General features: G+C 32.6%; 1 protein-coding gene across 1 annotated transcript in view; it reads right to left on the reverse strand.

Moving 5' to 3' along the window:
• TMEFF2 (transmembrane protein with EGF like and two follistatin like domains 2) overlaps positions 1–16,428 on the reverse strand; it is a 214,401-nt gene that overhangs the window by 85,750 nt on the left and 112,223 nt on the right. Inside the window, exon 5 of the mRNA XM_039844298.1 lies at positions 14,641–14,737. Coding sequence (XP_039700232.1) covers positions 14,641–14,737 — 97 coding nt within the window. The remainder of the gene's footprint in view (positions 1–14,640; positions 14,738–16,428) is intronic.

The following is a 16,428-nucleotide window of genomic DNA, read 5'->3' on the forward strand; positions in this document are numbered from 1 at the left end:
ATATCTCTGAGAGCCTGACATTTCTCTGTTATAACATTTAGTGTTACTTATCCAAACTAATACATTTGACAACTAAATTTTCATCATTCGGCTATGGGTACTTTTCCAACTCTTCAGATACTATACACAGTCTCAGTGACAAGCTATTTTTTCCTCTGAAAAAGCAGTTTCTTTAACTACCTTAATTCTGCGTTAACATCTATCCTCTAGCATTTCATATTGAAAAGGGCGTGGATCTTGGAATTATCTAAGAAAAATCTGAAGTTGAATTCAAGAACTGCTCCTATCTAGTAACATTACATTTGGCATGTTATTTATCTCCCCAAAACTTAGTTTCTTTCTTTGTATAAATAAAAGAAAATAATACCTAACTCACTGCATTATTGTGAACAATTAAATGAAATGGTTCACTTGACTTCCATAGATGGTGCACTTGACTTTCATGCTAATTAAATACTTGTTTTTCTTTTTCCCCAAGGAAACTTCTTTCCCTTCTCTAAACCTACAAAACTCTTTCGAGTCTTGCAAGTTCTCCACTGTGCTCAAATTTTCTGAAGCACAATGTTTACAAAATAGGTAAAAGTGTGGTCTCTGGGTTCAAATCTTGATCCTTAACAGTTAAATAAACTCAGACAAGTTACTTAACACCTTTGTGCCTCAATTTTCATCATATTTAAAACTGAAATAGTAACAGTACTTAACTTGTGGTGTTCTTGTGAGGGTTAAGTAAGTTAATAAATGCAAAATCCTTAGACAAGTGCAGGGCAAAAAGTTAGTGCTCACTATTGCTTAGTTGTTATTTTAAAATTATTCTCTCAAACCTTTCAAACTCAATTATCCCAGCTCATGCTGTCACTGCCCTTCTCTGTATTTAAGATACTTGTGTCCATCGTATTATTTTGTTAAAAAGAAATTCTTCCTGACTAGTAACTTTGTCACTACAGTTTTTAATATTTACAGTGTTCTACACCAACCATTCTAGCCAATGTTCTAGCCAGCAAAATTGGAGTTAAATTAAATTACATCTAAAAAAATGCAAGACTACTTGCCCTCGTGCATTCTGTTTTACTATCATGTGTTGTTTGGTCTCTAATGCTTAGATTTCTCCCCTCTCTAATTCACACAAAATGGAACCAAACTCATAGATACAGAGAACAAATTGATAGTTGCCAGATGGGTGGAAGTTGTGGGATGGGTGAATAAGTTGAAAGGAATTAAGAAATACAAATTGCCAGTTATTAAAATAGTCAAAAGGATGTAAAGTACAGCATAAGAAATATAGTCAGTAACATTGAAATAATTATGTAAGGTGTCAGATGGGTACTAGACTTATTGTAGTGATCACTTCATAAGATATGTAAATGTCTAATCAATATGTTATACACATAATATCATGTCAACTATAACTGAAACATACATTTATAATATTTTAACAATAAATAAATAAATAAATAAATAAATAAATAAATAAATTTGAAACTGTACCATGGGTTGGGACAAATAAAAATGGGAGTGGGGAGATGTGATAGATGAATAAGTGTGTTAAAATTTCCAGAAGTTTGATTATACTAATAAAGGACTTTATATCCCATTATGAGGATTTAAAAATACATATAGTCAAATATGGCTATCAAATTATTGGTTATTTATTGATATTCTGAGTCAAAATAGGAAAATCAGAATTGATAGTAAAAAGACTTATAAGTAAATATATTTCACAGTTACATTTTGCATTCTAAATCCGAAAACATAACCATTAGGCCCTACATTATAATCTATTGCTTTGCATATTTTTATCTTTGTTTCTCATTTCTACTTTTTAAAAAAATGTTATTATTAGTTTCAAGTATACAGTATATTAGTTAGACATTTATATAGTTTATAAAATGATCCCCCTAATTGCTTTTTCTCTCCTCTGTCTCTCCACCCAGCCATTACATTCTACTTTTTTAAAATTCTAAAGTGTCCTATGAAATATTTTAGGAGTTCTGCCTAATTTCTGGTTGAGATAACTATATTGAGAGAAAATGACTAAAATACACTGGCCATCTATTCCTCTTGTTTTAACCCTGTACCGAGTTAGATACCATAACAATGACATATCTGGATATCATTATTCAGGTCTAACAAGGAATTACCTCTACAGAGTTATAATTTTACAACTTCAGGATTTTATCATTAACACATTACATTAATATCCAATATAAATAATTTTATGTAACTTCATAAGCTAATTATCAAGGATGTTGTCTTTTATTTCATTCAAAATTTTATTGAAGGCATACAGTATGAATTCTTATGGAGTTCAGAACTTGCTAAAGTATCTCTTGATGAATTAGTTGTCTTTTATTTTTTTAATTAAATTTATTGGGGTAACATTGGTTAATAACATTATATAAGTTTCAGATATACAATTCTGTAATACATCTTTTGTATATTGGGCTGTGTGCTCATCATCCTAAGTCTAGTCTCCTTTTGTTATCATATATTTGAACTCCTTTACACTCTACATATCCTCCTCACACTCCCCTTCCCCTCTGGTAATCATCATACTCTTGTCTGTGTCTGAGTTTGTTCATTTAGTTGGTTGGTTGGTTTGGTTCATTTATTGCTATTTTATATTCCACATATGGGTAAAATTATATGGTTTTTCTCTTTTTCCACTTGACTTATTTCACTTAGCATGATACTCTCAAGGTCCATCCATGTTGTTGTAAATGGTAACATTTCATCATTTTTTATGGCTGAATAGTATTCCATTATAAATATGTATCACATCTTTATCCAATCATTCATCGAAGGATGCAGGCTATTTCCATGTCTTTGCTATTGTGAATAATGCTACAATTAACACAGAGGTATATATGTCTTTATAAATAAATATTTTAAGTTTTTAAGGTAGATACCCAGAAGAGGGATTGTGGGCTTATATAATAGCTCTATTATTAATTTTTTGAGGAACCTCCATACCGTTTTCCATAGTGGCTTCACCAGTTTACATTCCAACTAGCAGTGTATGAGGGTTCCTTATTCCCACAACTTCTCCAATACTTGTTATTACTTGTCTTGTTGATAATAGCCATTCTAACAAGTATGAGGTCATATCTCATTGTGGTTTTGATTTACATTTCCTTTATAGTCAAGTTGAGCATTTTTTCATGTACCTGTTGGCCATCTGTATGTCTTCATCGGAAATTATACCATAGAATTATTTTTCTTCTTCCCTCCCTTGAATTTCAGGATACACAGAGATAGGGTTTTTGATTAACGTAGCAGCTTTTTTTTTTAGTTTGATTTTTTTTTACAATTATTTTTTCTATCCTATTTTCCTCCTGCTTCCTTTCCAATGTTGTTTTATTATTCAACTCTTGAATTTTTCCTGTTATTTAAATAGCTTCGTTGTATTTCTACCTTTTGTCATTTGCTTCAAATTCTTTAAAGAACCTCTAATCTCCTTACTTTCTAGACAGCTGACTAGCCAATCTGAAAAAAAACTTATTTCTGTTGATTTCTGTATGAAGGTTAAAATCCAGAGTAGTAAATGCTACCTTCTGGAAACAGACCACCTTTCTAATTTAAAAATGACTTAGTAGAAATTTTAAGCCAAAGGAGAAAAGAGATCAATGCCCCTGTGGTCACTGGGGATGCTTGTGGAGTAGATCTTTATAGCTCACAGTAATTCTGCTCCTATCTTAGATTACTCTTATGCTTTCAGGGGCTCCAGTATTTACCTATAAATACTGGTTTCTTAGATAGTCGAATTCAAAAGAACCATGTAAATCCTCTAGACCAACACCCTTATTTCCCATATTCTACTTATGAGAAAAATAGAGTTAGTTCTAGCATAAGGATGAACATACACATCAATGGAATAGAATAAGGGTTCCAAAATAAACCCTCATATACAAGGTCAATTGATTTTCTACAAGGGTGCCAAAAAAGTTCAATGGAAAAAGAATAGTCTTTTCAACAAACGTTATTGGAACAACTGGATATCGAGATGCAAAAATGATTTTGGACTCCTTCCTTTCTCCATATACAAAAATTAGCTCAAAATAAATCAAAGACCTAAATATAAGAGCTAAAACTGTAAACCCTTTTAGAGAAACGATAAGAGTAAGCTTTGCGACTTTAGGTTAAACAAAGCCTTCTTAGATATGACACCAAAAACACAAGTGACAAATTAAAAGACAGACAAATTTGAATTCATCAAAATTAACAACTTTTGTGTTTTAAATGTTACCATCACAAAAGTGAAAATATAATTCAAGAGAACGAAGAAACTATTTGCGTATTGTATTTATTTGGTAAGAAGCTTACACTTGTAATACTATAAGACAAAGTTCTTACACTTCGATAATAAATAGGTAAATAACTCAATAAAAATGGGCAAAATATCTGAATAGATATTGCTCCGAAGAAGATATCCGAATGATCAATAAGCACATGAAAAAGGAAATGATGTGATCTTATCCAAGACGAGAACTCAGTTCTCTTAAGTGGCAATCTTTCCGCTGTGTCACACTAGCTCTTTCCTCTCCTTTTTAAATCTCTCTTTGGTAGTTTTGATGAGACAGTGGCATAAGTCACTTGAGCTCACTTGAGCTTTTCCTCTTTGCTACATGTTGATTACTCTTATGCTTTCAGGGGCTCCAGTATTTACCTATAAAATGAGGATAATATTACCTGCTTTATCTACATTACAGAGATATCAGAAGACCACAAGAGAGGAGAAAGTAGTCTGAAAAGTATAAAGTTTTTAACATGTTAAAAGTTTTTCCTCATCTGGCTATCTCAACATTTCATGTACTGCTCAAAAGGAAAATACTTTCTCCAACATACTTACAAAAAGCCAGTTGTTAAAAGATTTATAAATTCAAGTATAAAACATCCCATAATATAACCCCTAAGCATGTAGTAACTTTACACAAAAATGTCAGATACTGATATATTGATTGATACAGGGTTTCTTATTTATTTTTTTCTAAGTCTGGCTGTCTGATGTCGCTATAATGCAGACAGCCTTGTTGCATTTTCGTTTTCTCAAATCAATAAATTTGCTAGAGAAGAAAAAATATATTCAATTAAAATTAAACTGTATACTTCTATTAAATACATTATTTTTATAGTCATAATTGATAATTTGATGTTATATTTCAATGTCTTAAAGTACATTTATGTATATATCTATAAAAGTATAACTAATTTTTACTAACATGAAGCTAATATTTTGTTACTTTGCTTCTGTAATTGTTATGCACTTCTCCTTGATATACATCTCTTAATATCTTCTGATTCGAGGCACTTATGGCTGATTGATTTATTACTTGTATTACCCTGGATAATACTATTTTGATTGTAGAAAGCTCATTTTAGGATGATTTCAGAGCACAGAGTAAACTGCTATGTCAAAGACTTCGAAAAGACTGCCATGAATAAAAATGGGGCTGTTGTAAACAACCTTTAGAAGATATCCATTCCAATTGCATCTTCCTGATTTCTTAAGTTTCATTCATAGCTTAATGATGAAGGGATGAATGATCCCAATTTTACTTTGTATTGGGGAAACTAAAAAAATCAGATAGTTGTTTTATTTTATTACTTTTTTCTTTTTTACTAAAAAAAAGCACACAGATCTTCAGCAGTATTGACTTTTCGAATGGGCATTGTATATAATCTTATAATTTGTTCAATCACTTATTAGATATTACATATCCGGTTTGTTAGGGGAATGAATCTGGAACAGACTCATATGCGCTGCCAAGGATGGCTTGCTGATTTATTGTTTAGGTAAACCAACGCATACAATACATTACTGGTAGAAAGTAAACCACTGAAGACCAGTGGTTTCCAATTTAAAACACCTTCGGGAGGATAGTTTCTCAGTAAATAATGCTTATACTCTAGAAAGCTATTTATTATGAATGTTCTGGAAACAGACAATAGAAGTGCTTTCAGTACATATAGTGTCTAGTCTCCTGAAGTTAACCAAGAAAAATGCCTAATGTAGACTTAGTGGGATTTAGGTTTGGTAAATTTTTTATATCACAAATGTGAGAACAGTACTCTCACATTTGTCTTGAGAAATACAAAAAAAAAATTGAAAGAATAGTTAGAATTTGGGCCATAGAAATTAAGTTCAAATATAAATATATTATTCACAAATGACATTCATAACATCTCCAAACTCAGCCTCAAGGTTAAGTAAAATTTTTAAGAGAGAGGCTTTGTTTATGTGTAAAATATGATTAGACTCATTGGAAATACATATATACATACCATATACACATGTGTATGCATGCATACATACCTACATGGAAGGAAAATACCTCCAAATTTACAGTAATTATTTTGGAATGGTGGGATGACATTTTAATAGAGTTTTTTTATTTCTAGTCTTCAAATTTCTATGATAAACATGTACAACTTTTATAACCAGAAAAAGCCAAAGCAAATTACATTTTAATTCAACCATCAAAAAACATATACATTAGGTTGAGATATGAGGATTGACATCATATTTTCAAGCGCTAAACAAAAATATACAGCATCACCACTAAGATAGGGATTAAAACCCACTGGCGTATAGTCATATTTATTTGTCATTTAATTTGGTGATTCTTCCTTCTTTCTCTATGTCTTGTAATTTTCTATTCTTGCTGCAAGAATATGCATTTGTAATGAACCCTCCTTTGCCGTTTGGAAAGGAGTATGTGGCCCATCAACAATTCCCAAAGGTGCTAAGGAATGAATCTCATCTTGCTTAGCAAATAGCTTACTGAGCAGTGCCTTTGTTTTGCATTTAATGCTGATAATATTAGCATTAAAGAAAGAGGGGTATTATAATGGCCAGTTTCTAAAAACTGTGTTATATGCCTCTTTTCTGGGTAAAAATATGAAATCTATCACTAGTTATATTATATAAATAATATTCACCCTGATCCATAATCAGGATTACTATTAGCCATTTCAAAACAAGTAAATTGAAGTTAAAGCAATGAAAATAACCAGGTTTTGGTGAAGATGTGTCTCTTCTCTACAACCTCATGCTAATAACTTTCTCATTTAATTGGTACACACAGAGTCATAATAATAATATTCTCATAGATAATAATTCAATATCTCTTAGAAAGCAAATAGCAACTAGTCTTCAAAGAAATAATATATGTTTAGTTAACAGGAAAGAAAATACTTCGAAGGCATCACAATGTGAACCTGTTACTGATGAACTTCATCACGAAGTGGTACTTAAAGTCCATGTTTTTATATTCTATTTCAACAAATCAAGTGAGCTTCTAATGTGTGAGCTATATTAAGTATGTGAATATACACATAACATATACTGATCATATACATACATACACACACAACTTATTAAATATATGGGAAAATAACAAGTAGTGGTTAGAAGCATCGTCTCTGGAGTCAGTCTAGGGGTTTCAAATCTTAGCTCTTCCAGTTACTCTTTGGCTTTGGGCAATTTGCTTAACCTCTCAGTGCCTCAGTTTCCTTTTCTGTAAAATGGGAATTATTAGTGTAACTTTATAAGATTATTGGGAAGATTAAATGGCTCCATAAATGTAAACATTATGATGGCATCTGCCATATTTCCCAACATATTCTTTTGAAAGTTCTCTCATATTTTGATAACTACAACGAGAATCATATTTTTATTTCTAAGACTTGGATGTTGCATCTGGATTCTGGAACATAGGGCATGTATTCCCTGATTCTAAGGATCAGGAATCTCTTACTCAGAATATTCTAGAAACTGAGACTCAGAAAACTCCCGCGGAAATTGAGAATGAGTTCTGTGAGTGAGCACGCGAAGTAAGGCAGAATATAGTCTACAGCAAGATTTTTAAATGCAAGGAAAAAGAGAAACAAGTAATGAAAACAGTTGTTAGTGATAGAAATACAATCTGCACTTCAGAGTTTTGTTTCCTTTTTTTCTGCCTTTATACAGCATTTCATTATTTTTATATAAAATAGAATTTATATGATTTATACCATATGAGCTAGATAAAAACTATTAAAACATATAAAATGTGAAAGTTATAATATTTTATTCCTGTATTTCTTGGTACTCTACACCAGATGTACATTTGTATCCACCACATCCCAATTAAGTTTCATAAATAACTGCATGATAGAAAGACAGCTGAGGCATAGTTTCTGAGAAAAATTCAAAAGCCTCTTCAGAACTTAAGTGAAAATCAAATTCCTTTTGGAGTAGCCCAGTATCACAAAAGACCTGAGGTAAGCCTTTGTTTTAAAGACCCTGGTTTATTTTCAAATATCAGTTTCATTTTTTAAGTTACAACTTTCACAAAGTATAACCCTGTTTTTTCAGAGGGTGGGTCAGTGTTTATCTATTTTTTTTTTTTTTTTGGAATTACTTGTTGTGCATCTGAAGTGCCACTGTTATCATTTATCTTTCTAAGTACAGTTACTGGTAGAAGGAAGTCTGGGTCACAGATATAGCCTTTATTGGCACAGATATTCATACAGACTATGTTATAAATATTAGCCTTATTTAACTATAATTGTACTTCTAAATTTTATTTAATTGTGTGAAATTTTTTAAAAGTAAAAGTTATCTTTTTTCTGGATTTTGATATTTGGAAAAACACATAAAAGGAAATAACAAGATCAAAATCAAACTTTTACATTCAGACATTTGCTAAAAATGTCAGTGTTTTTCCCTTGAAATTTGGGGTGTGGAAAGACGTGTGGTTTGCCTGGATCAGAAGCTGTATATTTCGTTCTGCAAAAAAAATGTCTGGGCAAATGGAAGCACTGGAGGAAAGAGAGGTGTTTTTACTCTTCAGACTCCATCCATTTATATAAACAGAAAACACTGTGGCAGTTTTCAGAGGTGACAGCATTGTCTTCAAGGAGGGAAAGAGGCAATTCCTGAGAGGCATATCTCAACTACAGGAATCTTAGAACTGAAAAGGTTTTCTCTTAAAGCCTTACATCAAACAAAAACCTTGGATTTCCTAAGTCAGACCTATTTTCCACTTTTTTTGTGTGTATTTTTTCATTCTCTCCATGAATAAACTCATGTTAGAAGCAGTCCTAATTATCGTAACCACATTTCCAGTTCTAAGGCAAGAGAGCAAAGGAAATCAATAAAAGGGAAACATGCCGGGGGAAGAGAGAGTGAATTCTTAGTTCACTAAAATTTTGTGACTAATCAGCATCTTCTTTAGACATCCCTTAGGCAACCCTAACTAATCTTTTTTTTTTACTTAGTAGAAAATAATTGGAAACTTTCCAATTGCAATACAATCTTTTTTGTTCAATTGTCAGCCAGTAGTAGTTTTAAAAGAAATAATTTTCTATATTTTCCTCAGAGGTGTCTTAATTTTCCCCATCAAACTCATAATCCAAATGTACTAAAGTCAGCAGGATCAAATGCCTAATTTGCTTATATGTATGGTGAAATCTAGCGCCAAGTATCATCCACGGCCATCGCCCAGCTTCAAACATTCATGATTCTCCACAGTCCAATATGCATTAAAGGTGGGAATGATGCCAGCAACAAACAGTCTTCCTAGTGACAAGGAGCCTTCTCAGATCAAAGAAGCAAGCTAAAGACTTCAAACTAAACTGTCTTTTAAAAAGATAGTCACAAAAGAAATGTCAAATCCCACACCCTGTTTCAGCTTTGGAACATCAATGAAATGAAAGATGCTCATTCATTTTTTCTTCTGAACTCATCTTACTGCAAACTACTTTGTTTTCTTCCTTTCTTACCACTGTAGTCCAACATGGATGTTAGGCACTAAAACTAAAAAACATTATTAATGTTTCAAAGATAAAATGAATGACTACTGAGGAATTAATAGCATTTAAGCCAATATGATATTGCTAATGGAGCCTGAGTGGCATGTAGAGAATAATAAAGGAGCAAAGTTAAAATGAAAATAGGAGCTATGAAGCTTCCATAAGAAGCAAATATACATAATAATTTAAGTTCTCCTTATGTCATTTGTCACCCAGCTGCACCTGCTCTTACAGCTGTGCTCTCTTCCCTGATCTATCCTGATACCCTGGAAATGGTAGGCACGCAGCCAATTTCATGTCCAGCCATTCCTATGATCAGACTCAGCTACCTACCAACCTGCTTTTTTCTTACATTAAATCAATTATCAACCTCAGGACTCTGAACTACTCTGACTGACAGGACCAACAGAAAGTTCTAGGCTAATAACTCCTTTGGAATAGTTCTCAGTGCAAAGAGTTACCACTGACCTACTTTGTACTTACTGAAATAATTTATCAGGTATGATAATTAGGGAATATAAAGCTGTTTCTAAAACCAACCAAGTATAAGAAATATTTGTTGAAATCATAAGTTGGTATTCCCAGTGCTATCAGATGGGGCTTTATTACTTTGCAATGAGTCAGTTTTATTATGTTTGACTTATTTATAAGCTATTCTTTTTCTTTATAAATTATATTTGACAGGATGTATTTGAGAGTCTCTTTGATGTATAAATATATTAGTTTTGAACTTTTTCAGCCTTGATATGAAGAGAAACAATCTTTTAAGCTCTTCTTTACATTTATTCTTAACCTCTGCCCCATAAACAGGCCACATATCTCTTTGCATAGGCATTTCAATTATTTCTGAAGTCCATCCTAAATAAAGAGATGCCTCAATCTGAGAGTGGATGTACCTATGGTGTGGACCAATTACCATGTGACTTTTAATTCTCTCTTTTGAAAGATTAATCCTTTCCTACATTTTGGTATATATCTACAATTAAAGATTTTTTTGTAGCCATGGTCTTGCTTCCTTACTAAGAAAACTTGGCCATTTCCTGATTTCTACAGCCTTGATGTTCTCCACAAGAAGAAGAAACAAAACAAAACAAAACAGAACAAAACAAAACAAAACAAAAAAAGACTTAAAATGAAATTGTGGAACATAAATGAAAGGTGTATATGAATTTACAATCTACATGTTTTCTCAAGATAAACGCTTTAAAATGTTATGTCATTATATATGGTTTATCAATACCATCCTCTAATTATTAATGTTTTCTCTTTTACCTTTACTCTCCTTACTCCTTTCAATTTTATTTATTATTTTTCCCCCATGTCTAGTGTTACTTTCTTCTTAATTCAAGAACTCATGTAAGTAACTATGAAAACAAGATCAGCTGTTTGTGTACTGGTTTTTTTAATTCTCACAACGATTTACTGTTACCTAGAAAGTATCTTTGAATAACTAGACTTAGTCTTTGTGGTGAAATGTAAAATATTAATTTCTTAGGCTATGGTTAAAAAAGATCAGGCGTTAAATTTTCACCTTTGCTTTAATATTGCAGATATGATAATAACATTATTTCTCAGTTATTTACTCACATCTTATTATTACTTCATAAGGCAGCATTGAGGAAATATGTATACATAAAATTGTAGTTTAGTTAGTGTCAAAGGAGAAAATAATACAAAACACTGAGTTGTACTTTTGTTGCCACATAGCATATGCAGTATTTTACATTTTTGAGAGGGCCTGGCCATGGTTTCACCCAAAATCAATAGCACATCAAAGCACCTCTGAATCAGCTGACTGTATGAGGGTCAGATTACTCCCCTACTGCTTCCTATCTTACTTTATAGCCTCTTTCATTCCATGCCTATTTAATTTCATTTATTGCTTTATTCTTCTGTCCTTCAGCTCTTTCCAATCTGCCCTTCATGGCTATAACTAAATATAATAGATTAACATACAAAGGTATTTATGTAAATGAAAATCAATACACTTATCATTCCAGCACAATTCCTTATTGCTTACATTGGACATTTTAAGTACATTTTATTTAAACCCTAACAACTTTTCATTCTTGCCTGGGGAGCATAATGATCTTCTTGGCTCCCTGCCCCCTACAGCCCTCTAATCTTCACAGCTATGGCCACTTAGCCCCATCTGGAGGTTCAGCCTTATTCCGCATTTTGGAGCTAATCTTATCTCTAGGCTGGGGGCGTACAAGATATCTTTAGCCAAAAGCTAACTGATTCAGCATCCAGTCAGCCTTGCTGCTGGTTTCATTCTGACCTTGTAATTTATTCTGAGGTCTAGGCACTTGCCTCAGCCCCATTGTAAGCAAGGCTTGGCTTTCTACACCAGTTCTATACAACTGGGTATCTTTCTAGTTTCTCTCATATCTGTCCCTGATTACTTTTCCTGATACCCCATTCCTAGTTGACTGAGGTTCTGCCTTGCTCTTCTCCTTGTTCTCTTTGTAACTGAGTTTCTTTTTCTAACTCCAGTTACCATAGCCAATCTTTCTGATGCCAATCTCTTGCCCATATCTCCTTGTACTGCCTGCCTTCATACCATAGATAAAACTTTCACTAGAATACCAGAAAGGACACTGCTTGCCTGGATGTTTTCCCACTGCCTGCTGCAGGCACCTCCCTTGTCACCAGCTTCAACCTCGTTAAGTCTTGAATCACTGGATCTAAGCTGCCTGCAATCTGGCCATTCCAGATATGACAGAAAAAAATATTTTAATTTCATCTTTGTTTGAATTGTTATGCTAACACCCAGTAGTTACTTTTACCTCATATATTCATGTTGACTCTGCCACTTAAACACTTTAAAACTCAGTGTCCTCTTTATAAAGTGAGATCATAATGAAATCTACGCCTAGTCTTATTTTGAAGATAACTGAGAAAAAAATGCATACAAATGGACCGAGCTCATAGTTAGCAATCAATAATTTTTAGCTGCTATAGTTATCTCATTTCTTAAAACTTCGCACTTGTAAAGTGGAACTATGTCAGTTAAAGATGATCATTAAAGAGATGAGAAATTAGCGGAATAAAAATTCTTAAAAAATAATTAAGGACCCGTGTAAATTTTTTAAGTGTAAAATAATTAACAGTGAGATCATTAATAGCTTTAAAATAATGTTGAACTACAGATGCAGTCACCGCAATCATTAAAAATGAGATATTTTAATTATTTATTTTCTATAAGTATAACTATATACAAAGACTATGACTATACAGAGCCCTAAATATTTAGGGAGGAGAAAGACTCTTTGACTCAAACCAAAGTTATAGATAAGTAAAATTTAAAGCTCTACTTTTCTGAAATTCTGATTCATTAATTTTGGAGTGTTTAAAAAATTCCCGAAGTAATTCTGATAATCGGCCAAGTTTAGGAACCAAAAATTCACCAGCAATTAAGATGCCCAGGATGTTCTTAAAAACACAAACTTACATTTACCTCAAAATGGTCAAACGTAAAAACACAAACCTACATTTACCTTAAAATGGTCAAACCAGTGCCAGACTCCTGTACTTGGTTTCTAACTGCCCAAAATTTGACAGGCGTGGAAATTATTAATGTCTACTTTTATTAATGGGCAGCTATTTTGCCTGGCTAGTCAATAGCAGTGTTTACTTGTAAGTACGTAATTTACCCTAAGAACTTCAGTTTGCTCAACTGGAATCCTCAACCTAATCTGCATTCCAAAAACATATTTTAAGTATAAAATATTTTAAGTATAGATGGTTTCATTCTTGCCAAAATTACCTTGCCTTAATTTTTTTCTTGTTCCTTAGATGAATTGCACCCTCCACTCAAGGTTGATCAAAATGGTCGCTTTCCCCCACTACCGTAGTGAGATATAATTGATATATAACATTGTATAAGTTTAAGATGTACACCGTGCTGACTTAATGTAATACACTTACTATTGCAATATGATTACCACCATCATGTTAGCTAACATCACATGACACATAATTACCATTCCTTGAGAACATGTAATATTTACTCTCAGTCATTTTGATCAAAATGAGTGTTAACAGCTCTAAGCAAACACAATCTGCATAGGGAAGAAAACAAAGGACACTTGGCTGTTTTCCTGAAAGGTATGTATGTAAAAGTGAGTAAGAGAGGAAGGGGGCTAAGGGAGTAGGAGGGGATAGACAGAGATTGAGACTGCCTCTTTCAGCTCTCATGCCACAAAGACATCCTCTGAATTCCGGGTCACTCACTTTGAGTGTGATCAGGGTAGAATCAATACACGTCAGTGCCCTAGGAGGCTAACATTTTGGGACCCACTCAAAATAATGACTATTATTCAGTATTTGTTCAGCACATCTTTATAGAAGAAGCTGAATATTGCTTGGGTGAAGAGAGACATTGATCCTAGAGGACGACCCAGAGATCATTTGTCCTGTCATCTTCTCAGTTCAGCTACAGGCGCACAAAGGCATGCCCTTAAATAAAATCTCTGCTGTTATCCAGATTCTCCATCTTAGGAAGCTGATTAGCAGTTGTCCAGTTTTTGGACCATGCTTCTTGAGAGGTGTTCTGGTAAATGAGATTACTCTCTCCAACTTTTACCATTGATCGTATTCAGAGGTCTCAGTCATAACTTTTTATACCTTAACAAATAAAGCCCTGGGCAGCTGCTCGGCTGGCCCAACTCTTAATTCAGCTTCAGTAATTCCTTGCTGTTATTACTGCCCCACCCCGACCCCTTAGGCACTAGATAAAAAAATAAATAAATGCTGAAAATGTCTTTTTTAGGTATGGTTGATGGAGTCAAAAGAAAACAATTATTGTCATTATTTTGTTTAAAAGAATAAATAAAAGCACGTTACCAGACATCCTCGGCATCTTCATCACATTCTGCACCAAACTGGCAAATATCGCAGGTGGATGTCTCCTTTTGACTTGTTTCTCCTGAGCCTTCATGGACTATAGAACAGAAAAAAGGAAACAAAAGATTTCAGATTAGTGTGCATAATCCCAACAACTCTAAGACTAGTCTATATTAAAATTGCTACTTTTCCAATGGACCTGTTTGCTATTGAGGCTTCATAAGAATGCCATATTCAACTCCTCTCTTCCCTAAATTTAAAGGCAACACTAACAATAATATACCACCCATTGGTATGTTGTGAACACTTCTGCATTTTATAGCAAAATAAAACAAATAAGAGGGTTTACTGGATTTATCAAAAATTTTTGGCTTAACAAATAAACCATGTGTAAGAGTTATTTAATGAAAAGGGATTTAGATTGTCATTTGCCTAGAGGAAAAATATAATGTCTATTTTATTAAAAAAAAACTTAATATTTTCTCATTTCTAAATTATAGGTTTTATTTTCATTCAAAGGCTTTTATATATAATTTAAGAAACTTAGATGGTTATCCTTGAATTACTAGGTGTCATCTTTATTTTTTCCTCAAGATGTTAAGTAGTTATAAGAAAAAAATATTGATTGTAAATTTTGTGCAGTAGTTTCTTAAATCTTTCATAAATATTGAACAGAGCCCATTACAGTGATTTTTTCTGTGAGGGTTATAAACATATATTTCTTTTTAAAAATGTATATTGTCATTGATAATGATTAGACTTTTTTTTCTCCTCATAAATTACAGGTATAAAAATATGCAATACATAACTTAATTACAAAATTAACCTCTCAAAATTATGACACAATAGTGTAAATCAAGAAGAATTCTGAGTGCAAATAATGAATATCTGAGCAACACTTTTGAGAAGATGAATTATTGTTTACTCAATTAAAAAATATACAGCTGCAAGCAAAAAGAGCTTTGCTTATAGACGAAAAATTGCAACAACCTGAGTACTACATAGATAATCTAATTTCATGGACAGATTATACACTTAAAATCAGATGTTTAAATCAAGAGGATCTTTAAAAAAGTGCACTTCTGCAAAAGGCCATGTATTTTCGATAGAAAAAGAACGTAAACAATTAAGTATGGCATTAGCTCCTGTCTTTATGAACTCTAATAAGATAAAATTTTAACAAGGCACAACTTATTAACATGCACCCTAAATCTAACAAATCCAACCTTATTTATTTTGTTTTAATAAGATATTTTCTCATAATTTCTTCTTTGTCTATTAACAAAAGGGTTTTTAATATTTACAAAAGCAAAGGTCTTTATTCCTTGATTTTCTTAAATTTGCTATTGTGCAGATGAGTGATTTAATTTTTTAAAAAAGGACAAGAAGACATCTCTGAGAGTACTGTTTTATAGTTTTTCCAGGAAAGGTAGAGAGATTTATTTTTTTCTAAAGCATCTTTTTCTTCCTGTACTTGATGATTTGCACTTATGTTAAAAAAGTTATGAATTACACAGATTAACTTCAATTGCAAAAGTGTTCATGATATAGTTTTAAATATGGAAGCCTTAGAAAAAAATATTTCTCTTCAGAAAGAAGAAGGAATTTTAGACTCTGCTAAAATAGACACCACTTATTATCCACTATATTACTTTAATACAGGCAAAACCATTAGAGTGGACCATGGGGATAAGAAGGAAGCCGGGGCCTCACCTCAGGGGAGACTGAACAGCTGAGGTTGGTCTCTTTATTACTTTCTTATTATTAATGCAATACAGAAGCTGCTAA

The sequence above is a fragment of the Pteropus medius genome, unplaced genomic scaffold (assembly GCF_902729225.1).
Source record: "Pteropus medius unplaced genomic scaffold, Ma_sr-lr_union100, whole genome shotgun sequence".
NCBI classification, from domain to species: domain Eukaryota; kingdom Metazoa; phylum Chordata; class Mammalia; order Chiroptera; family Pteropodidae; genus Pteropus; species Pteropus medius.